The sequence below is a fragment of the Ostrea edulis genome, chromosome 7, assembly GCF_947568905.1.
Source record: "Ostrea edulis chromosome 7, xbOstEdul1.1, whole genome shotgun sequence".
Lineage (NCBI taxonomy): Eukaryota > Metazoa > Mollusca > Bivalvia > Ostreida > Ostreidae > Ostrea > Ostrea edulis.
The window spans coordinates 6,486,284-6,511,070 of NC_079170.1; the positions used below are offsets into that span (position 1 = coordinate 6,486,284).

The 24,787-nt window shown below is 33.8% G+C and overlaps 1 protein-coding gene across 1 annotated transcript in view; it reads right to left on the reverse strand.

Moving 5' to 3' along the window:
* LOC125655843 (monoacylglycerol lipase abhd6-A-like) overlaps positions 1–24,690 on the reverse strand; it is a 28,605-nt gene extending 3,915 nt beyond the window's left edge. The window contains exons 1-9 of the mRNA XM_048886367.2: positions 24,614–24,690; positions 20,147–20,262; positions 19,774–19,933; positions 18,872–18,988; positions 4,653–4,785; positions 2,981–3,150; positions 1,442–1,496; positions 1,068–1,168; positions 44–204 (exon numbers count right to left, since the gene is read on the reverse strand). Of these exons, the coding sequence (XP_048742324.1) occupies positions 44–204; positions 1,068–1,168; positions 1,442–1,496; positions 2,981–3,150; positions 4,653–4,785; positions 18,872–18,988; positions 19,774–19,933; positions 20,147–20,262; positions 24,614–24,616 (1,016 nt within the window). The 5' untranslated portion in view covers positions 24,617–24,690. The remainder of the gene's footprint in view (positions 1–43; positions 205–1,067; positions 1,169–1,441; positions 1,497–2,980; positions 3,151–4,652; positions 4,786–18,871; positions 18,989–19,773; positions 19,934–20,146; positions 20,263–24,613) is intronic.
* Between the last annotated feature and the right edge of the window lie 97 nt (positions 24,691–24,787).

Below are 24,787 nucleotides of genomic sequence, written 5' to 3' on the forward strand. Positions count from 1 at the left end.
CCCCCCCCCCCCCCATCCCGAAGCTGAGCAGGGCCTTGTTTACTCGTTTTTCTTGGAATACTCCCCCCTGAAGCTGAGCAGGGCCTTGGTCTTTGATCCTGGCCTGTCGAGGTTGATGGCATGACCACAGCGAGGAATTATGTCCATTCTCTGGCAGTTGGGAAGTTTGTCTTTAAGAACCTTTGCTCCAGATACATGGACAACCTAGAACATTTAATGGCACTGGTTACAAATTCTGTATCCTGCATTTTTAAATAATCTTTTATCCAATCTTTACTTCATTTTCTCATTTCCAATGTAACAGGAAAGGAGAAAAATGATGGCTGGACCGGGAATTGAACCTGGAACTCCTGCATTCTGCTGTTCTACCCACTGAGTATTTGTTGTTTATTAGTCAAAGCAAATACAGCTTATAGACATATAGAGTAATCCAGGTCCATATAGCCTAAACCACTACACTAAAAATATCTGACAACCGTAAGCTACATACGTCTAATTATCACCTAGTTTTGTATTTAATAGTTTGAAAATGGGTAAAACTTAACAGACACTGACAGTCTACAGATCTAGAACAAAAGACACTCGTTTGAACTTTTTCAGCTCAAGTGAGCTAAAACTCTTTAATCAAAAAAGAGGGGGAAACACATTTCCTCAGTCACAAAAATTCTACCCTTTCAAAAGAAGTCTTTCAACACAGTACACATAACATTCCCTGAGTGCACATTTTTATCTCTATTGGGGTTGAATCTGTGAGGTTTTAATTGAGAAAGCAGATCTCTACCATGTGAAACTAGATACCATGACAAGCATTATAGAAGAACCCCACCTTTTGGCATTATTTGCTAAGTTCAAGGTCCACAACTCTTTTTTTAAAAATGGTCTACAAAGCCCAAAACAGAAATTTGATCAGTAATTCAGAGTCTTTCTTGCATTCTAGTGTGCAGATCAACAACCTATTTCTAATTTATCCTAAACAAACTGGCACTTTGCCAACTTATGCCACATGAGCAAGTTGGGTCATAAACCCGTGTGCATGGTAACAATGAGGAGGAAACAGCTCTCCTTACCTGGTCGTCCTGACCCCACACTATATGGGACGGCACAGTTATTCTGGAGGCTGTCCTCTCAAGTAATGTTGCATTTTCTTCTGCCCCTAAACCCTTTAATACTGGTAAAAATGAAGATAAATGATTCTTTTTAAAGATTCATGATCTCGGTACACATTTACACGGCAGATTTTAAAAGAATTCATAACAGGTTTTAGCCAGTTTGCTGTCAGATCACACATCAAAAGAGTAAAAATTATAAATCTTTACATTACCTTATGTTTTTGGTGGGTTTTTTTTAAACAATAATTGGCTACACTTCATAAGAGAAATCCTGACTGATATAGACACAGGTATATACAATGTATATATGAGAAAAAAATACAAAAACTTACATTTCAAATAAAACCCATGATATTGCTTTCTCATATCAACAGCTCCACGGAGAATCTGCCAAAAAAAAAACAAAACCCAGACACATGTAATATTACTGCTTTAAAGTGTGTAAAACAGATAAAAATAGATTCCTTTAGCCTGTGATACTAATTAATATGTTTGTGTTGTTTTAGGACAGATAACTAGCAATGCATCAAATCAAAAGGAAAATTGTCCATCTCATCTCAAATGTTTGTTTGAAATCATGAAGTTGATAGTCTAAGAATATAGGTATGCTGATGCGAATACTTGTAAATCTTTGTAATTGTTTCAGAACTTTGTAAAACAAATTGCAACAAAATGCAACACTTGTTTCAAGACTAAGAAGTCCCATGTTCCATTCCTGTGTCAAACCTAAGACATTTCGAAAATACCCTTAAAAATGGAGGTCTCATGTTGGGGTAAGTGTTAACACAATAAAAAACTGTCACTGTTACAGAGCTGAGTGGCATGAATGTGTCGGTATTTGTGACAGTTAACCTAGAGCTGGTGACAATGACCTTAATAGTTAAAAGATCCTTAAATCGCACATAAAACAACGAATACAACAAGAGGTACTGTGAGCAATGCTCACTAAGAATACCCCCCGCTTACCCCAATCTCCCAAAGGGTGTTGGGAATAGGTATAAACTACCTCTTTTCTGAGTGTAAAAAACTAATGGCATGACAAACCGAACCATATTGTTACTTCAATGTCCAGTGCGTGTGACCTTTGACCTTTTGACCCCAAAATCGATAGGGAACATCTTCATCCCATGGGTAGTCCATATGTATGATATGGTGACTGTAGGTGGAAAGGATAACGCATTAGAGCCCGGAAACCATATTGCTACTTCGATGTCCAGTGTGCGTGACCTCTGACCTTTTGACCCCAAAATCGATAGGGAACATCTTCATCCCATGGATAGTCCATATGTATGATATGGTGACTGTAGATGGAAAGGATAACGTTTTAGAGCCCGGAAACCATATTGCTACTTTGATGTCCAGTGCGCTTGACCTATGACCTTTTGACCCCAAAATCGATAGGGAACATCTCCATCCCATGGGTAGTCCATATATATGATATGGTGACTGTAGGTGGAAAGGATAACGCTTTAGAGCCCGGAAACCATATTGCTACTTCGATGTCCAGTGCGCTTGACCTTTGACCCCAAAATCGATAGGGAACATCTTCATCCCATGGGTAGTCTATATATATGATATGGTGACGGTAGGTGGAAAGGATAATGCTTTAGAGTCCGGAAACCATTGCGTCTACAGACGGACGGACGGACAGACAGACGGACAACCCAATTCCAGTATACCCCCCCACAACTTGTTGCGGGGGGTATAAAAATGCTTTATAATTGCAATAATCAAATTCTATTCATGTCCAATATTCCCTCCAAAAATGAAAGCTTTATAATCGTAAAGATAAAATTCTATTTATGAGTAATCCAAAATTCTTCATACTTTATTTTACGACAAGGACACATGACTTTCATAAGAAGCCGTACCTGATTTGGAATGAAATTGCTCTTGTGAAACTGGGCAAAATCTAATAGATACTGCATTTCATCAGGGCTCTGAGGAAACAGAGGACAGTCTCGTAAAATCTGGTCCTCATCCTCTGAATTCACAGCATTCTGTATCTCCATGGCAACAGATGTTTGCTCTGGTGTCCTCACTGTCAAAGTTAAATTTGCATAAATGTTAAATATGTGTAAAAACTACTGGTACATATTCAGTGTATTACTATTGAAAACATGATACAACTCAATTCAGTCATAATACACAATTCTTATACAATGTCAAGGATCTCTTATAGTGGACTTCTAAGGGAACCCCTCTACGACAAAATTACAACCTTTTCGAACAATAATTAAAAAAACTATGGTGCTTTATCCTTGAACTTTAAAATAACAGAAACACCCATCCACAAACATTTGTTTGAACAAAAATCTAAGTAAAATGGCTCAGTTGAAGTTTTTAACATGATGTCTCTGATACGTGTGTATGTGTTGTGTCTGATACGTGTGTATGTGTTGTCTCTGATACGTGTGTATGTGATGTCTCTGGTACATGTGTATGTGTTGTGTCTGATACGTGTGGATGTGTTGTCTCTGGTACATGTGTATGTGATGTCTCTGGTACATGTGTATGTGTTGTGTCTGATACGTGTGGATGTGTTGGTTTAACTGATGTCTCTGATACGTGTGTATGTGTTGTCTCTGATACGTGTGGATGTGATGTCTCTGATACGTGTGTATGTGTTGTCACTGATACGTGTGTATGTGTTGTCTCTGATACGTGTGGATGTGATGTCTCTGGTACGTGTGTATGTGTTGTCTCTGATACGTGTGTATGTGTTGTGTCTGATACGTGTGTATGTGTTGTGTCTGGTACATGTGTATGTGATGTCTCTAATACGTGTGTATGTGTTGTCTCTGGTATGTGTGTATGTGTTGTGTCTGATACGTGTGTATGTGTTGTCTCTGATACGTGTGTATGTGATGTCTCTGATACGTGTGGATGTGATGTCTCTGATACGTGTGTATGTGTTGTGTCTGATACGTGTGTATGTGTTGTCTCTGATACGTGTGTATGTGTTGTCTCTGATACGTGTGTTTGTGTTGTGTCTGATACATGTGTATGTGTTGTGTCTGATACGTGTGTGTATGTGTTGTGTCTGATACGTGTGTATGTGTTGTGTCTGGTACATGTGTATGTGATGTCTCTAATACGTGTGTATGTGTTGTCTCTGATACGTGTGTATGTGTTGTGTCTGGTACATGTGTATGTGATGTCTCTAATACGTGTGTATGTGTTGTGTCTGATACATGTGGATGTGTTGGTTTAACTGATGTCTCTGATACGTGTGTATGTATTGTCTCTGATACGTGTGGATGTGATGTCTCTGGTACGTGTGTATGTGTTGTGTCTGGTACGTGTGGATGTGATGTCTCTGGTACGTGTGTATGTGTTGTGTCTGGTACGTGTGTATGTGTTGTGTCTGGTACATGTGTATGTGTTGTGTCTGGTACATGTGTATGTGTTGTCTCTGATACGTGTGTATGTGTTGTGTCTGGTACGTGTGTATGTGTTGTGTCTGATACGTGTGTATGTGATGTCTCTGGTACGTGTGTATGTGTTGTCTCTGATACGTGTGGATGTGTTGGTTTAACGTACTGGCTGGACACATCATGGTCACTCTGTCCACTACATGAGGATACTCTGCTGCGTACAGTCCGGCGATCGTCCCTCCCATGGACAGCCCCACTACGTGAATGGGATCTTCTGACATTCCTAGGGTCTCAATAATCTGTAACACCGTAAATAGTATGCCTATCAGAATAAACATCAATTAAATAGTAAGCCTATCAGAATGAACATCAATAATCACTGTAAATAGTATGCCTATCAGAATGAACATCAATTAAATAGTAAGCCTATCAGAATGAACATCAATAATCACTGTAAATAGTATGCCTATCAGAATAAACATCAATTAAATAGTAAGCCTATCAGAATGAACATCAATTAAATAGTAAGCCTATCAGAATGAACATCAATTAAATAGTAAGCCTATCAGAATGAACATCAATAATCCGTAACACCGTAAATAGTAAGCCTATCAGAATGAACATCAATAATCACTGTAAATAGTAAGCCTATCAGAATGAACCTCAATTAAATAGTAAGCCTATCAGAATGAACATCAATTAAATAGTAAGCCTATCAGAATGAACATCAATTAAATAGTACGCCTATCAGAATGAACATCAATAATCACTGTAAATAGTAAGTAAGCCTATCAGAATGAACATCAATTAAATAGTAAGCCTATCAGAATGAACATCAATTAAATAGTACGCCTATCAGAATGAACATCAATAATCACTGTAAATAGTTAGCCTATCAGAATGAACATCAATAAACACCGTAAATAGTAAGCCTATCAGAATAAACATCAATTAAATAGTACGCCTATCAGAATGAACATCAATAATCACTGTAAATAGTAAGTAAGCCTATCAGAATGAACATCAATTAAATAGTAAGCCTATCAGAATGAACATCAATAATCACTGTAAATAGTAAGCCTATCAGAATGAACATCAATAAAATAGTAAGCCTATCAGAATGAACATCAATAATCACTGTAAATAGTAAGCCTATCAGAATAAACATCAATAATCACTGTAAATAGTAAGCCTATCAGAATGAACATCAATAAACACCGTAAATAGTAAGCCTATCAGAATGAACATCAATAATCACTGTAAATAGTAAGCCTATCAGAATAAACATCAATTAAATAGTAAGCCTATCAGAATGAACATCAATAATCACTGTAAATAGTAAGCCTATATCAGAATGAACATCAATTAAATAGTAAGCCTATCAGAATGAACATCAATTAAATAGTAAGCCTATCAGAATGAACATCAATAATCACTGTAAATAGTACGCCTATCAGAATGAACATAAATAAACACCGTAAATAGTTAGCCTATCAGAATGAACATCAATAATCACTGTAAATAGTAAGCCTATCAGAATGAACATCAATTAAATAGTAAGCCTATCAGAATGAACATCAATAATCACTGTAAATAGTACGCCTATCAGAATGAACATCAATTAAATAGTAAGCCTATCAGAATGAACATCAATTAAATAGTACGCCTATCAGAATGAACATAAATAAACACCGTAAATAGTTAGCCTATCAGAATGAACATCAATAATCACTGTAAATAGTAAGCCTATCAGAATGAACATCAATTAAATAGTAAGCCTATCAGAATGAACATCAATAATCACTGTAAATAGTACGCCTATCAGAATGAACATCAATTAAATAGTAAGCCTATCAGAATGAACATCAATTAAATAGTTAGCCTATCAGAATGAACATCAATAATCACTGTAAATAGTACACCTATCAGAATGAACATCAATAATCACTGTAAATAGTAAGCCTATCAGAATGAACATCAATTAAATAGTAAGCCTATCAGAATGAACATCAATAATCACTGTAAATAGTAAGCCTATCAGAATGAACATCAATAATCACTGTAAATAGTACGCCTATCAGAATGAACATCAATAATCACTGTAAATAGTAAGCCTATCAGAATAAACATCAATTAAATAGTAAGCCTATCAGAATGAACATCAATAATCACTGTAAATAGTAAGCCTATCAGAATGAACATCAATAATCACTGTAAATAGTTAGCCTATCAGAATGAACATCAATAATCACTGTAAATAGTAAGCCTATCAGAATGAACATCAATAATCACTGTAAATAGTAAGCCTATCAGAATGAACATCAATTAAATAGTACGCCTATCAGAATGAACATCAATTAAATAGTAAGCCTATCATAATGAACATCAATAATCACTGTAAATAGTAAGCCTATCAGAATGAACATCAATAATCACTGTAAATAGTAAGCCTATCAGAATGAACATCAATAATCACTGTAAATAGTAAGCCTATCAGAATGAACATCAATTAAATAGTAAGCCTATCAGAATGAACATCAATTAAATAGTAAGCCTATCAGAATGAACATCAATAATCACTGTAAATAGTACACCTATCAGAATGAACATCAATAATCACTGTAAATAGTATGCCTATCAGAATGAACATCAATTAAATAGTAAGCCTATCAGAATGAACATCAATAATCACTGTAAATAGTACACCTATCAGAATGAACATCAATTAAATAGTAAGCCTATCAGAATGAACATCAATTAAATAGTAAGCCTATCAGAATGAACATCAATAATCACTGTAAATAGTAAGCCTATCAGAATGAACATCAATTAAATAGTAAGCCTATCAGAATGAACATCAATTAAATAGTAAGCCTATCAGAATGAACATCAATAATCACTGTAAATAGTAAGCCTATCAGAATGAACATCAATAATCACTGTAAATAGTAAGCCTATCAGAATGAACATCAATTAAATAGTAAGCCTATCAGAATGAACATCAATTAAATAGTAAGCCTATCAGAATGAACATCAATAATCACTGTAAATAGTACGCCTATCAGAATGAACATCAATTAAATAGTAAGCCTATCAGAATGAACATCAATTAAATAGTAAGCCTATCAGAATGAACATCAATAAAATAGTAAGCCTATCAGAATGAACATCAATAATCACTGTAAATAGTACGCCTATCAGAATGAACATCAATTAAATAGTAAGCCTATCAGAATAAACATCAATTAAATAGTAAGCCTATCAGAATGAACATCAATTAAATAGTAAGCCTATCAGAATGAACATCAATAATCACTGTAAATAGTAAGCCTATCAGAATGAACATCAATTAAATAGTACGCCTATCAGAATGAACATCAATTAAATAGTAAGCCTATCAGAATGAACATCAATTAAATAGTACGCCTATCAGAATGAACATCAATTAAATAGTAAGCCTATCAGAATGAACATCAATTAAATAGTAAGCCTATCAGAATGAACATCAATTAAATAGTACGCCTATCAGAATGAACATCAATTAAATAGTAAGCCTATCAGAATGAACATCAATTAAATAGTTAGCCTATCAGAATGAACATCAATTAAATAGTAAGCCTATCAGAATGAACATCAATAATCACTGTAAATAGTAAGCCTATCAGAATGAACATCAATTAAATAGTAAGCCTATCAGAATGAACATCAATAATCACTGTAAATAGTACGCCTATCAGAATGAACATCAATAATCACTGTAAATAGTAAGTAAGCCTATCAGAATGAACATCAATAATCACTGTAAATAGTAAGCCTATCAGAATGAACATCAATAATCACTGTAAATAGTAAGCCTATCAGAATGAACATCAATTAAATAGTAAGCCTATCAGAATGAACATCAATAATCACTGTAAATAGTACGCCTATCAGAATGAACATCAATTAAATAGTACGCCTATCAGAATGAACATCAATTAAATAGTACGCCTATCAGAATGAACATCAATTAAATAGTAAGCCTATCAGAATGAACATCAATAAACACCGTAAATAGTAAGCCTATCAGAATGAACATCAATTAAATAGTACGCCTATCAGAATGAACATCAATTAAATAGTAAGCCTATCAGAATGAACATCAATAATCTGTAAATAGTAAGCCTATCAGAATGAACATCAATTAAATAGTATGCCTATCAGAATGAACATCAATTAAATAGTAAGCCTATCATAATGAACATCAATTAAATAGTACGCCTATCAGAATGAACATCAATAATCACTGTAAATAGTAAGCCTATCAGAATGAACATCAATAATCACTGTAAATAGTAAGCCTATCAGAATGAACATCAATTAAATAGTAAACCTATCAGAATGAACATCAATAATCACTGTAAATAGTAATCCTATCAGAATGAACATCAATAATCACTGTAAATAGTACGCCTATCATAATGAACATCAATAATCACTGTAAATAGTTAGCCTATCAGAATGAACATCAATAATCACTGTAAATAGTACGCCTATCAGAATGAACATCAATAATCACTGTAAATAGTTAGCCTATCAGAATGAACATCAATAATCACTGTAAATAGTAAGCCTATCAGAATGAACATCAATAATCACTGTAAATAGTTAGCCTAAGTATCAGAATGAACGACAGAAAGAACATGCAATCACATGACAGATTATATATTCTCATTAGTATGCATATTTTTAATGATCTTTATATACCTGTAATGAGCAACTTGCCATAAATATGTGAACACATGTTTTATCCACCAATATTTTGCCAGTAAAACACCTTTGATGTTTTAATGTTTATATTTCTTGATATAAAATTGTGAGACATGTTTTAAAACCTATATATCTGAGCAAGATGTGTTTGTGAAACACTGATGCCCCCATATGGCAGCAAAGTTCTGGTACCCAACGAAAGGATTTGTTACGAGGAATACACATGTAAAATGTGAAAGCACTATCAATAATCATTCAAAATTTGTGGTCTTGGTTAAAGTTTTTCAACGGAAAAATTTTCGGGTTGGACCAGAAAGGTGTTCGACACAAGTTCGATATTATGGACACAGCCTGTTACCCTGTAGAAAGCTAAACAAACTTTAAATTTACATGCGGGAGCAACAAATTTGGATCGGGTTTGAAATACCATTATCTGATGAGCGACAGGACCGGGATCGGGATCATCGAACCGATACAAATTGTTTACATGTGTTTGTGTTATTATGTGAGTGTTAGTGTGTGTGAATGGGTAAACGATGGACGGGTAAGTTACTTGCTGAAAATGTCTAGATGTTTAGTTGTTTTACTTATTTTTCTGCGATGTCGTTGTCTGAAAATATTTTAATAGCCACAGTGAACTGTCAGGGGCTGGCAACTCCATCTAAACGTAAAGATGTTATTAATTACTTGAAACAAAAGCGTTTTTCTATTATATGTCTACAAGATACTCATTTTATTTCTGAATGTGAACCATATATTGAATCACAGTGGGGATACAAATGTATTTTTAATTCTTATATGTCAAACTCAAGGGGTGTGTGCATCTTGTTCAATAATAATTTTGAGTTTAAAATTCATGGTGTAAAAAGGGATTGTGAAGGTAATTTACTTGCACTTGATATGACAATTGAAGAAAACAAAGTAACTCTTATTAATATATACGGGCCTAATACTGATAACCCTCAATTTTACGAAAATGTACGAAATATTTTCTTGGAATATGACAATGAATATTTTATTCTATGTGGTGACTTTAACCTCACATTAAACCCTTCACTGGATACTTATAACTATTGTGGAATCAATAATCCCAAAGCACGTGCTAAAGTTCTAGAAATCATGGACGATTTACAACTTTTAGATTACTACAGAGTGCTAAATCCAGATAAAAAAGCTTATACATGGCGGAAAAAAAATCCCTTAAAACAAAGTCGCCTTGACTACTTTCTTGTATCTGATAGTTTGTCAAATTTGGTTGAAAACTGTACCATAAAGCCAGGATATAGATCTGATCATTCTGTTGTTATTCTTGAATTAAAATTTAATCCCTTTACAAGAGGGCGTGGCCTTTGGAAATTTAATAACAATTTATTAACAGACAAAAAATATGTTATGAAGGTCAAAGAAACTATTCAATCTGTTACTAGCCAATATTTGGATAACATAGATAATATAAATTTTCAGTGCAAAAACGATATTGATGAAAGTTTATTTCTGGAGGTTTTAATGATGGAAATTAGGGGAATTACTATATCATACTCAGCATTTAAGAAAAGAGAAAAAGACATCAAAGAAAAGAAACTTTTAGACGAAATTGAAATTTTAGAGTCTGACTCTCCTATTGATTTTGATATTCTAGATGAGAAGAGAGCAGCTCTTGAAAACATTAGAAAAGAAAAGCTACAAGGTCACATGATAAGGTCTCGTGCACGTTGGATAGAGGATGGGGAAAAACCTTCAAAATACTTTTGTAATTTAGAATCCCGAAATTATTTAAATAAAACTATCAAAAAAATTCAGTTGGATACTGGTACAATTTACAATCAGTCAGATATATTAGAAGGTGTCAAGAAATATTATGAAGCCTTATATACTAATAATGATTTTAACTTAATTAATGTCGACCTGGAAAGCATCATCTCAGATTACAATTCTCCCAAGTTAGATACACATGCAACCAAAAAACTGGAGGATGATATTGAAGAAGCAGAGGTTCTTAAAGTATTAAAAAATATGAAAAACAACAAATCCCCGGGTAGCGATGGTTATACAACTGAATTCTTTAAATTTTTTTGGAATGACATTAAATATTATGTTGTTAGAGCTATTAATTGTATATATCATAAGAGGGAACTTCCTATTTCGCAAAGACTAGGAATCATTTCATGCTTACCTAAAGGGGACAAACCAAGACAGTTTTTAAAAAACTGGCGACCAATTACACTTTTAAATGTATTATACAAAATTATATCTGGTTGTCTCAGCTTTAGAATTAAACAAGTTTTGGATTATATAATATCCGATACACAGTCTGGTTTTTTAAAAGGTAGATATATAGGGGAGAATACTCGATTTATATATGATATTATGTCATACACTGAAAGAAATAATATCCCAGGCCTTCTAGTTCTCATTGATTTCGAAAAGGCCTTCGACTCAATGTCATGGTCATTCATATATAAAGTTTTAAAGTATTTTGGTTTTGGGGAAAACTTTATTCAATGGATAAAAATCTTAAACACAAATTTCAGAGCCTCAGTTTTACAGAGTGGCTTCTTATCTGAACAGTTTGATATACAAAGGGGATGTAGGCAGGGTGATCCCATTGCACCTTATTTATTCATTCTATGTGCAGAAATTCTTGCAATATTAATTAAACAAAACAAAAGTATAAAAGGCATATGTATAGAAAACACAGAACACAAAATATCGCAATATGCAGATGATTCTTCACTAGCCCTTGACGGATCACCTGAATCGCTTTTTGCAGCTCTAGATACGATAGAATTTTTTTTCCAGTTTTTCTGGTCTAAGGATTAATTCTTCTAAAACAAAAATTGTTTGGATTGGTTCAAAGAAATTTTCAGATCAAGTTTTTCACCATACAAGATGGAAATTAGATTGGGGATCAACAACTTTTAATTTATTGGGTATTAATTTTTCAGTTGACCTTACAGAAATTGAAGATATAAATTTCGGAATTCAAATACCAAAAATCGTTGCTCTTACTGAACAGTGGAAAAGAAGGATTCTTACTCCCATTGGGCGGGCTACTGTCATTAAAACCTTGCTTATTCCAAAATTGAATCATTTGTTTATATCACTTCCTACTCCAAAGAAAGAAACAATCTCTTATTTATACAAAATTATTTTTGAATTCCTATGGAAATCTAGTGTAGATAAAGTTAAGAGGTCTGTGATAACACAAGACTATCTATCGGGTGGTATCAAGATGGTTGATATAAGCAATTTTATTACATCATTGAAATGCTCTTGGATTAAAAGGCTTACTAGGTCCAACTGTCAGAAACCATGGATGAATATTTTTTTTGCCATGTATGGAAATGATATTTTAAAGAAATTATATGACTTTGGAGATAGTTTTATTGTGGAACAATTATGTGTTAAAAGCAATGTTTTTTGGAAGGATGTTTTTAATGCTTGGTTTTTTTATTTGAAGACTAGTCAAAATCTTCCAAATATTAAAAATAATTTTCATAATATTCCAGTGTGGTACAATTCTAATATTAGAATTGCGGGAAAACCTGTGTTTTATGAGAAATGGTATGAAAAGGGGATTAAAGCTGTTCAAGATTTTTTTGATACTGATTGTAACTTCCATACCATAGAAAAATTTCAGTGTTTATACAATCTTCAAGAAGTATGTGTAATGAAATACAATAGCATTATTACTGCAATTTCAAAATATTTAAAACGTCTGTCAATTGATAGACACTCAACCAAACAAAATGTTAATCCATGTATGCCTATATTTTTTGAACCAGTTTTATTACATGAAAGATGTTCTAATATTATTTACAATATTTTAAATGCAAAAGAAGATATCCCAACTTCTATGGGCAAGTGGAAAACTGAACTATCTTCATATGGAGTAGATGATATTTCAGTGCAAGATCTGTTTAAAATTTGTTTCAAAACATCTAGTGATTCTTCTGTTCAGTGGCTACAGTTTAGAATTTTACATAGAATTCTTCCTGTTGGTTATTATTTGAAAAACATTAGTGTTAAAACAGATGATCTCTGTAGATTTTGTACAAGTAATATTGAAACAATAACACATATTTTTACTTCGTGTAATAAGACCCAAACATTGTGGAGTGAGTTAAGTCTTCATATATATAGAAAAATTTCAGAAAGAATTGGTTTTAATGTGTCAAATATAATATTTGGTGAAATTCCACTGTCTTTAAATAATAAAGCCATAAACTTTATAATTTTATATGCTAAACAATACATATTTATCTGTTTAATGCAGAATAAAGAACCAAATCTTGTTAGATTACTATGTCACTTAAAGTTTAAATATCATGTAGAGAAATATGCTGCAATTCAAGCATTTAAAATACATAACTTTGATAAAATATGGATGGAGTGGGAAAATATTTTTGCAATTGATTAATTATTACTACATGTACTTGTCATTATTTTTAGTACATGTATTATTGTTATTATTATTACTTTCACTATTGTACAGCAAGTAACCTAAACCACAGGGAGATGTATGCATGTATGAAAGGTATGTTTGTGTAAGTGTTTGATGTATTGTATGAAACCAAAAAAATAAATAAATTATAAAAAAAAAAAAAAAGTTAGTCAAACTCCAAGGTCATGAAGGTCAAAACATTTGGTACCAAAATAAAGGTCCTGTCACAAGGAATACTGATTTGAAATGTGAAAGCTCTAGAACTAACCATTCAAAAGTTAAACAGACTAAGAGACAAAGACACCAAAAACTGTATGCCCCCGAATCTCCGATTATGCAGGCAATAAAAGAAAAAAGTTAAAACTATTAATATATAAGTGATAAATGTATTGTTTCTTTTTATTATCAGAGATAGGAGAGCAGTGGAATACTGGGATAATTCAACAAATATCAAAAAATCAACTTCATCGTCATAATACAAACTAAAGCTGTCTTCATGGGACTAATATTAATGTCTATCTCAGATCCAGTTTCCTTGACCTTTTGACCCCCAAAATCGATAGGGACCATCCTCACCCCATGACATGTCCAGGTGCTCAATACAGCATATCTCATTATCTAACTCAGGAAAACTTTATTTCTATAGTAAAATCTTAAATTGTCATTTATGGACTCTAAAGAACCGTATGAATATGTCTTAATATATATGCTATAGTAATTGTGCCATACTTTTTTTCCCTTTTCTTTTTAGCTCACCTGAGCTGAAAGCTCAAGTGAGCTTTTCTGATCACCCGTAGTCCAGTGTCCGTCTGTCTGTAAACTTTTAACATTTTTTACTTCTCAAAAACCACTGGCCAATTTCAACCAAAGTTGGCACAAAGCATCCTTAGGTAAAGGGAATTCTAAATTGTTAATACGAAGGGCCAGGTCACCTTCCAAGGGGAGATAATCAAGAAAAGGTAAAAATAGAGTTGGGTCATTAAAAAATCTTCTTCTCAAGAACCACTGGGCCAGAAAATATGAAATTAATAGATAAGATTTATTAGGTAGTTCAGAGTCTAAATTGTTAAAATCATGGCCCCCGGGGGTTGGATGGGGCCACAATAGGGATCAAAGTTTTACATACAAATACATGTATATAGAAAAAAATCTTTAAAAATCTTCTTCTCAAGAACCACTGAGCCAGAAAAGCTGAGATTTATATGAAAGCTTCCTCATATAGTGCAGATTCAAGTTTGTTAAAATCATGGCCTTCCGGGGGTAGGATGGGGCCACAAGGGGGGATCAAAGTTTTAAATACAAATATATAGGAAAAATATTCTTCTCAAGAACCACTCAGCCAGAAAAGCTGATATTTATATGAACGCTTTCTGACATAATGCAGATTCAAGTTTGTTAAAATCATGGCCCCCGGGGGTCGAATGGGGCCACAATAGGGGATCAAAGTTTTACATACAAATATATAGGGAGAATCTATAAAAATCTTCTTCTAAAGAACCACTGAGCCAGAAAAACTTATATTTACATGAAAGCTTCCTAACATAGTGCAGATTTAAGTTTGTTCAAATCATGGCCCCTGGGGGTAGGATGGGGCCATAATAGGGACTACGGTTTTACATGCAAATATATATGGAAAGTCTTCTGATATGGTCCAAGGTGACCCAGGTGAGCAATGTGGCCCATGGTCCTCTTCTTGTTATATGTCATTTGTTTGGTTATTTTGACTGTATGCCAACATGGCGATGTCAATAAATGAATTGAAATTGAATAGCGACTCTAAATGTGAAGAGAAATCACTAATTGTAATAAAAAAGTGTCTTCAGTATCTAGCGACCTCCGTTAAATTATATATTAGCCTCGCAAGTCTTTTATACGCATTCTACTTATATGACCTTGACCTTTAACAAAAGACTAATGTAGATTATCTTTAATGTAATTGTCCCATGTACTCACCATTAGCATGATTTAGATCAATTCTACTATAACAATCAATTAAATAATAACTATTAAAACTTCTTTTGTCAGTGAGTGGACAGACAGATAAGGTGATTCCTGTATCATACCTCTGTACAGTCTATGCGAAAGACATCGGACCGTCGGACCTGACCGATGTGCAGTGCCTAAGGTCCGATGCGTCATTTTTTACACCGGACCGGAATGTCCAACGTCTCACTTTCCGGTTTTGAGCTTTACTATTTTGACGCGGAGTCATTTAAATGTTTGTTATAAGTAAAGACTATCACACAAATTCAAATACGTAAATGAATATGATTAAAACCGCATGGATCGTCTAAAGTATTATGCGGGAAGGATCCCTGGTATAGTATTGCTGGTATAATAAATAAGATTTCCTTGGTTTTGCATTTTCACGTGTTTCACTTTTATACATTAGGTTTTTCGGTCTGACAAAATTTGGTTCGGTCCGGTGTGTTCATTGATTACACAGGACCGAATGTCCTGTGTTGTCAAAAAAACTTTCGCATAGACTGTCTGTACTTAGTGAATGAACAGATAATGAGTTCTGTATTATACCTCTATACTTAGTGAATGGACAGACAGATAATGATTTCTGTATAATACCTCTGTACTTAGTGAATGAACAGACAGATAATGATTTCTGTATTATAACTCTGTACTCAGTGAATGGACAGACAGATAATGATTTCTGTACTCAGTGAATGAACAGACAGATAATGATTTCTGTATTATAACTCTGTACTCAGTGAATGAACAGACAGATAATGATTTCTGTACTCAGTGAATGAACAGACAGATAATGATTTCTGTACTCAGTGAATGAACAGACAGATAATGATTTCTGTACTCAGTGAATGAACAGACAGATAATGATTTCTGTATTATACCTCTGTACTCAGTGAATGAACAGACAGATAATAACTCTGTACTTAGTGAATGAACAGACAGATAATGATTTCTGTATTATAACTCTGTACTTAGTGAATGAACAGACAGATAATGATTTCTGTATTATAACTCTGTACTCAGTGAATGAACAGACAGATAATGATTTCTGTATTATAACTCTGTACTCAGTGAATGAACAGACAGATAATGATTTCTGTATTATAACTCTGTACTCAGTGAATGAACAGACAGATAATGAGTCCTGTATTATAACTCTGTACTCAGTGAATGAACAGACAGATAATGATTTCTGTATTATAACTCTGTACTCAGTGAATGAACAGACAGATAATGATTTCTGTACTCAGTGAATGAACAGACAGATAATGATTTCTGTATTATAACTCTGTACTCAGTGAATGAACAGACAGATAATGATTTCTGTACTCAGTGAATGAACAGACAGATAATGATTTCTGTACTCAGTGAATGAACAGACAGATAATGATTTCTGTATTATAACTCTGTACTCAGTGAATGAACAGACAGATAATGATTTCTGTACTCAGTGAATGAACAGACAGATAATGATTTCTGTACTCAGTGAATGAACAGACAGATAATGATTTCTGTATAATACCTCTGTACTCAGTGAATGAACAGACAGATAATGATTTCTGTACTCAGTGAATGGACAGACAGATAATGAGTCCTGTACTCAGTGAATGGACAGACAGATAATGATTTCTGTACTTAGTGAATGAACAGACAGATAATGATTTCTGTATTATAACTCTGTACTCAGTGAATGAACAGACAGATAATGATTTCTGTATTATAACTCTGTACTCAGTGAATGAACAGACAGATAATGATTTCTGTACTTAGTGAATGAACAGACAGATAATGATTTCTGCATTATAACTCTGTACTCAGTGAATGGACAGACAGATAATGATTTCTGTATTATAACTCTGTACTCAGTGAATGAACAGACAGATAATAACTCTGTACTCAGTGAATGAACAGACAGATAATAACTCTGTACTCAGTGAATGAACAGACAGATAATGATTTCTGTATTATAACTCTGTACTCAGTGAATGAACAGACAGATAATGATTTCTGTATTATAACTCTGTACTCAGTGAATGAACAGACAGATAATGAGTCCTGTACTCAGTGAATGAACAGACAGATAATGATTTCTGTACTCAGTGAATGAACAGACAGATAATGATTTCTGTATAATAACTCTGTACTTAGTGAATGAACAGACAGATAATGATTTCTGTATTATAACTCTGTACTTAGTGAATGAACAGACAGATAATGATTTCTGTACTCAGTGAATGAACAGACAGATAATGATTTCTGTATTATAACTCTGTACTCAGTGAATGAACAGACAGATAATGATTTCTGTACTCAGTGAATGGACAGACAGATAATGATTTCTGTATTATAACTCTGTACTCAGTGAATGAACAGACAGATAATGATTTCTGTACTCAGTGAATGAACAGACAGATAATGATTTCTGTATTATAACTCTGTACTTAGTGAATGAACAGACAGATAATGATTTCTGTACTTAGTGAATGAACAGACAGATAATGATTTCTGTACTCAGTGAATGAACAGACAGATAATGATTTCTGTATTATAACTCTGTACTCAGTGAATGAACAGACAGATAATGATTTCTGTACTCAGTGAATGAACAGACAGATAATGATTTCTGTACTCAGTGAATGAACAGACAGATAATGATTTCTGTATTATAACTCTGTACTCAGTGAATGAACAGACAGATAATGATTTCTGTATTATAACTCTGTACTCAGTGAATGAACAGACAGATAATGATTTCTGTATTATAACTCTGTACTTAGTGAATGAACAGACAGATAATGATTTCTGTACTCAGTGAATGAACAGACAGATAATGATTTCTGTACTCAGTGAATGAACAGACAGATAATGATTTCTGTATTATAACTCTGTACTTAGTGAATGAACAGACAGATAATGATTTCTGTATTATAACTCTGTACTTAGTGAATGAACAGACAGATAATGATTTCTGTACTCAGTGAATGAACAGACAGATAATGATTTCTGTATTATAACTCTGTACTCAGTGAATGAACAGATAATGATTTCTGTATTATAACTCTGTACTCAGTGAATGAACAGACAGATAATGATTTCTGTACTTAGTGAATGAACAGACAGATAATGATTTCTGTATTATACCTCTGTACTCAGTGTGTGTTATAAACTGAAACAACAGGAAAATGATGACATCAATCTAAAACTGTTACCTGGTGAACAATGTTGACCAGGCCTTTAAAGGATAAGTCTGTGTCCTCTACTGGCTGTTCACTTTCTCCGTTTCCTGGGAGATCCAAAGCAATGACATGGATATTAGGGGGGAGATTCTGTCAAAACACACAGCAAGAATAATGATTCATTGAAATACACAGCATCTGCTATTTTTAGTACAGTCCATACATCTAAATTTTGCAGATGATAATGTTGATGATGGTAGTGTTGACGATGATGGTGCTGGTGAAGATGATAATGAGAATGACAGTGGTGTTGGTGATGATGGTGTTGATGAGGATGTTGATGTGGTGAAGAAGAGAGTGATGGTGTTGTTGGTGATGAGAATGATGGTGTTGTTGGTGATGAGAATGATGATGGTGTTGATGATGAGAATGATGGTGTTGTTGGTGATGAGAATGATGGTGTTGTTGATGATGAGAATGATGGTGTTGTTGGTGATGAGAATGATGGTGTTGTTGGTGATGAGAATGATGGTGTTGTTGATGATGAGAATGATGATGGTGTTGGTGATGAGAATGATGGTGTTGTTGTTGATGAGAATGATGATGGTGGTGTTGATGAGAATGATGGTGGTGTTGATGAGAATGATGATGGTGTTGGTGATGAGAATGATGATGGTGATGATGATGAGAATGATGATGGTGGTGGTGATGAGAATGATGGTGGTGTTGGTGATGAGAATGATGGTGTTGTTGTTGGTGATGAGAATGATGGTGTTGTTGTTGATGAGAATGATGGTGTTGTTGTTGATGAGAATGATGGTGGTGGTGAAGAAGAGAATGATGGTGTTGTTGGTGATGAGAATGATGGTGGTGGTGGTGATGAGAATGATGGTGCTGTTGTTGATGAGAATGATGGTGTTGTTGGTGATGATTACCCTAACTAGCGGTGCCCACATTGATTTGTCAGCTGAGAATCCATGAAGAAGTAAGATACTGGATCTGTCTTTCTGTTTGCACCCTCTCTCCCCATAACACACTTTTTTCCCATTCACATTTGTATACTTAATTTTCATTCCACTCCACAATACTGTCATCCTGAAATAGGAAATGTAAACATACATAAGCAACAGGACTGAAACAGTTTTAAAATGCATGTTCCTTACATGTTTTTTCTTTTAATACAGAGAATTCTGCTTGTTTTTCAAGACTTTATAACTCATTACTGACATTATGGAAGATATATTTCGGATACAGAAGACATCATACAATAATAATAACACTTCACTCATCCAATAATATCACACTTGCCTTAAATAATATTGTACAATCAGGTTTGGCTTTAACAGGTAAATGTAAACGGAGGCCGCAGTGATGGAGGTCACGAAGGCCAAAAGAGGATAAAATAAGGCATGTACAGTGACTATCTGCAATCAGAAACAAGCATCAGCAAATTACAATAACAAACAAGTACAGTAAAGCACACTCATAGCAAATTTTGATTTGTTATAAATGTAATTTAATCATTATATCCAATAATATGATTGCTTTTAATGTACAGGGAATGGAAATCACTTCCCTGTAAGCATGGATTCATCACATTCAGCTTGTTCACACTAACCATGTTTTACAGTATATATATCAATGAAGATTTACGATCACAATCATGTATGTATCAATGATTTACGATCACAATCATGTATGTATCAATGATTCACAATTCTAAATATACAGATTCAATATCATCTAGCCTCATGCCAATATAGTTTCAATTTGTAAATGAAGAAACACTGAATTTAAACAATAGACCTATCAATGTTTAACAAGAAGAATTATACACTTTATATATGTACATGTATTTTCTAGGTAGATGGTAATCTTGGCAAAATTTGGTTCAACTGTAATTTTGATACACTACTGTCCCTCAAATGAGTGGTTCTGAATTTTGTAAAGAAATATATAGAAATCTCAATTTCAATTGGACTGGGTGGGTGAGGGGTTCATTTAAATGACTAATGTGTTTTTTGGCACTACCTAGGGGGTGGGGGCAGAGCCAGGTACAGAAAACTTAAAACCCTATTTAAAACGTCATTGACTGATGACATTATTAAAGAATTTACAGTAACCTGTCCAGATCACTTTTCACCTAGGGTCATCAACCTGCCTATGAGGGAAATTAAAATGCATGCTAAAGGAGAGCATGAATTGAATGTTTCGGACAAGACATTTGAAGGGCTGTCCCTGCACTTTCTATTTATGTGGGTTTGCTGACTTAATTTATCATCATTACTAAGGTTGATATTTTCTTAATCAAAAAAATCAAAATAGAATTTCTTGACTTTATTCATAAGATCAGTTTTATTATAAAATTGTAGGTATACATGTGTGTTATAGAGTAAGTGACATGTACTGATATCACATGTGTAAGACCTATTTATTTAAAAAACAAATTACAATTCCTATCTGCCATAAAGGGAATTATCAGCCCTAAAAGTTACTGTTTCACTTGAAGATGAGTGAGACATAGGGAAAATATATCTTGGGGAGAACTAATCTCTAATTATCTTTTTTCTATGTAAATATTGTATTAGCATAAATAAGCTCTCAGAGTGCACTATTTGATAGTAATTTAATTACCTTGTGTGATTTGAAATAACTAAGAAATGCAGTACAATACCAAAGGCCTAAAAACATCATTAGTCAAGGCAAAGGTTTTGTTATGTACCCTCCTCTAAACGATGGTACACTACCTTTAAAAGAATAGATATTTTTCCCCTTGACTTAAGCAGTCAAAGTAAAAACATGTGACATCCATCTGTACCTATACTGGATTCCAAAACTTTAGAAAACTCTGTCTTACAAACAGAGATACATTCATTTGCTAGATCTAGTAAATGTTCTACCAACCCCCTATCTTTGATCCTCAAGTATATCTTACCACAGCTATCTTAGTTTTAATCAGTAAACAGATATGAAACAGAAAAAAGAAAGAAAAAACCATTATCTATATATATAAATAATCAATTTTGATTCACCATATATACAAATAGATATGTATTTTTTTTTGTTTTGTTTTTTCTATTTATATTTATTTATTGATCAAAATTCAGATACCTGTGATCCTCTTTGAGTGTGACACAAAAAGTATTGCTATGATTAGTATATACAGTGGAACCCCGTTATTATGTTCCCCCTTTATTACGTTAGTCCGCATATTACGTTGGAATTTCAAAGCACAAAACCATTTCTTAACAAACCCATATAAAATAGACCTCGTTAATACGTTATCCTAAAATGCCGAGACTCGGTATTACGTTGTAAAAATTCCGACAAAGACGTAATAAACCCCTAATTATTCAATAGTGATTCTCAAAATAATAAGCCATTCACACCTTGACTGCCTGAGGCAGTCACCACGTACATTTCCTGGTCTGTTTGGGGATTAGAGACGCTTGACTGATCACGCTTCGATAGATCTAGCGACATCAATACAGGTGAATACCCCGTATAGAAGCCAGTGATAAACAATTAAATAATGTTTATTTAGAAATTGTACTCTATGAAATTTACTTCATTTTGCATATTTTGATAATCAAAGAAATAATTTCTCAACCACCTGCGTGTTCAGCATAGTGTGATTACCTTCGCTATTAAAACTCTATTTACGGACAGCTTTGAAACAAGAAAGACAAGATTTATCATAGCAATGTTACAATTGCTTGGACATAGGTGACTAAAGGTGTTCAATTAAAAAAAATGTTCGTTGTTTGGACATGCAGCTTGGGTGTTCGTAAATCTCGTCCATACATACACCAATCTATCGGCCGATTCGTGCACGGCGTTTACCTCAGTGAATATTTTAAAATCCCTTGATGCGCACGTGATTTTAGTGCCATCATTTAGCGTTATAAATGAAATCTTCGTGCATCATTATATTTTTTTTTTATGTGGATTGCGCTTAAATTGTTCTCCGTGCATGTTTATCGTTGGTGAGAAGTGTGTAAGTGTTGGGTATCGTGTGCGTTTTGTGTCTATAGTTTCGTTGTTTTTTGGGTGGGATTTTTTTATTGTGTTGTGTATTGTGTAATTAGAGAACTTAATAAAAACGATGTTTATGTTTTGTTATTATTTTTTAATATGAATGTTGAATACGAACCGGAACGAGTTATTGAGAGAAATTTACATGAACACATTGTTTTAAAGTTGAACAAAATGGCGGTCCAAACGAAAGCAGAAAAAGCAACGTTTATCAAAACATCCTTATGTATCCTACACCAAAATAAAGAAATGGGATAAGAACATGAAGAATTACAGACATTAAAGATAAGATGTAAATATAACAAAGTATCGTAGTCTTTTAAACAAAGAAACAGTAAAGGTATATTCACACACCCCTTCACGGAGTACCAACGGACGATATACAATTTCCAAATGATAATTTTAACGGATTTCACTGGGAACGTTTATTACGTTGCCCCCAGTATTACGTTATTTTATCGTGACAAAATGGAAAACGTAATAACGGGGTTCCACTGTATATCCATAACAGGATAAATAAAATCCTATTAAGTTATTCGGACATGTAGGGACAACAGTCAAATAATATCTTAACATCTTGTAGAGGGCGAAGCTCTCCCTATAGGTAACACGTATATACATGTTTAAAAGGAAAATATAGGAAAATAATGAAAAATTAAACCATACCTATGGAACTTGAAAAGTTTGGTACCAATGGCGTCGATTCGAATATTAGCGCGTGGACATGTATTCCTCCATTTTGAATCTCGTCTACCCTAGTTCACGTCGTTCAGAGATGTTACATAAAATCCGTAAAAGCATGTAAATCTTATTTTCTTAATCATATATAATCACTACACGATTAACGCCATGTTTTTTGTTGTGGTTCATACGCTATGTTTGTAAATTTTCTAAATAACGACGCTGAATATGACGTCACAATGTACTGTTTACATCAATTGCGTTATATTTCCCGCGTTCAATATATAGGCGGATCAAATATCCAAAATTAGGATGCTTTGATGCAGCTCCGTCCGCGTGCTAACTTCGGGTTGTTTTTATCCTGTTTTGGATATAGATACTAATGCCAAAACTTTTTTGCTTCGCCCTCAAACACGGTCACGCCGTAAAACATATTAACACAACTGTAGACATTTGATAAGCTTATAGTCATTGAAAGTAGGAAATATAATGCAATTGATGTAAAAAGTACATTGTGATGTCATTTTCAGTGTCAGTGTTTATCAAATATTTACCAGGTACAATCAGAGAGTAATTACATGATCATGATGATTGAGAAAATATTGTTTACATGCTTTTGTGGATTTTAAGTAACAGGTCAGAACAATGTACGCTTGGGTAGACGATATTCTAAATGGTGAAGTACATGTCCTCATGCTTGCATTCGAATCCGTCACTTCAACCAAAAATTTCAAGTTCCATATAGGAATGGTTTAATTTTTCATTAAGTTTTGTATATTTTCCTTCTATACATGTCTATACGCGTTACTTTGAGAAGTGAAAGGTCTTCTAACTCTCTTAACTGCTTTGAAGGAGAAACTTCAGACGTATTGTACCACGAGGATTTGACACATTCTATGCAAAATGGTACTTTAAGTAAATGTACCAGTTTGCATTTCAAAGTCCTATATGTATTGTACCACCAATATGCGAGACGTGGCGTAAATCAGAGCAGAATCTCGAGAAAAGGTAGCATGAGGAATAATTGTCTTAAAAGATAAAAAAAGGATTCACCCTTACCATTTTCTATTCACTATTGTCTAGTGGAGTGATTATATGAAACTTTTCGAGGAAGGAAATTCATGCAGGAAGTGAATGGTGGAAGGTAAGTGAGAAAACCACATCGTATCAATCATTTCCGATTATCAATAAGGAAACAGTGCATCCTACCACCACTATGTTATCTACGTAGAA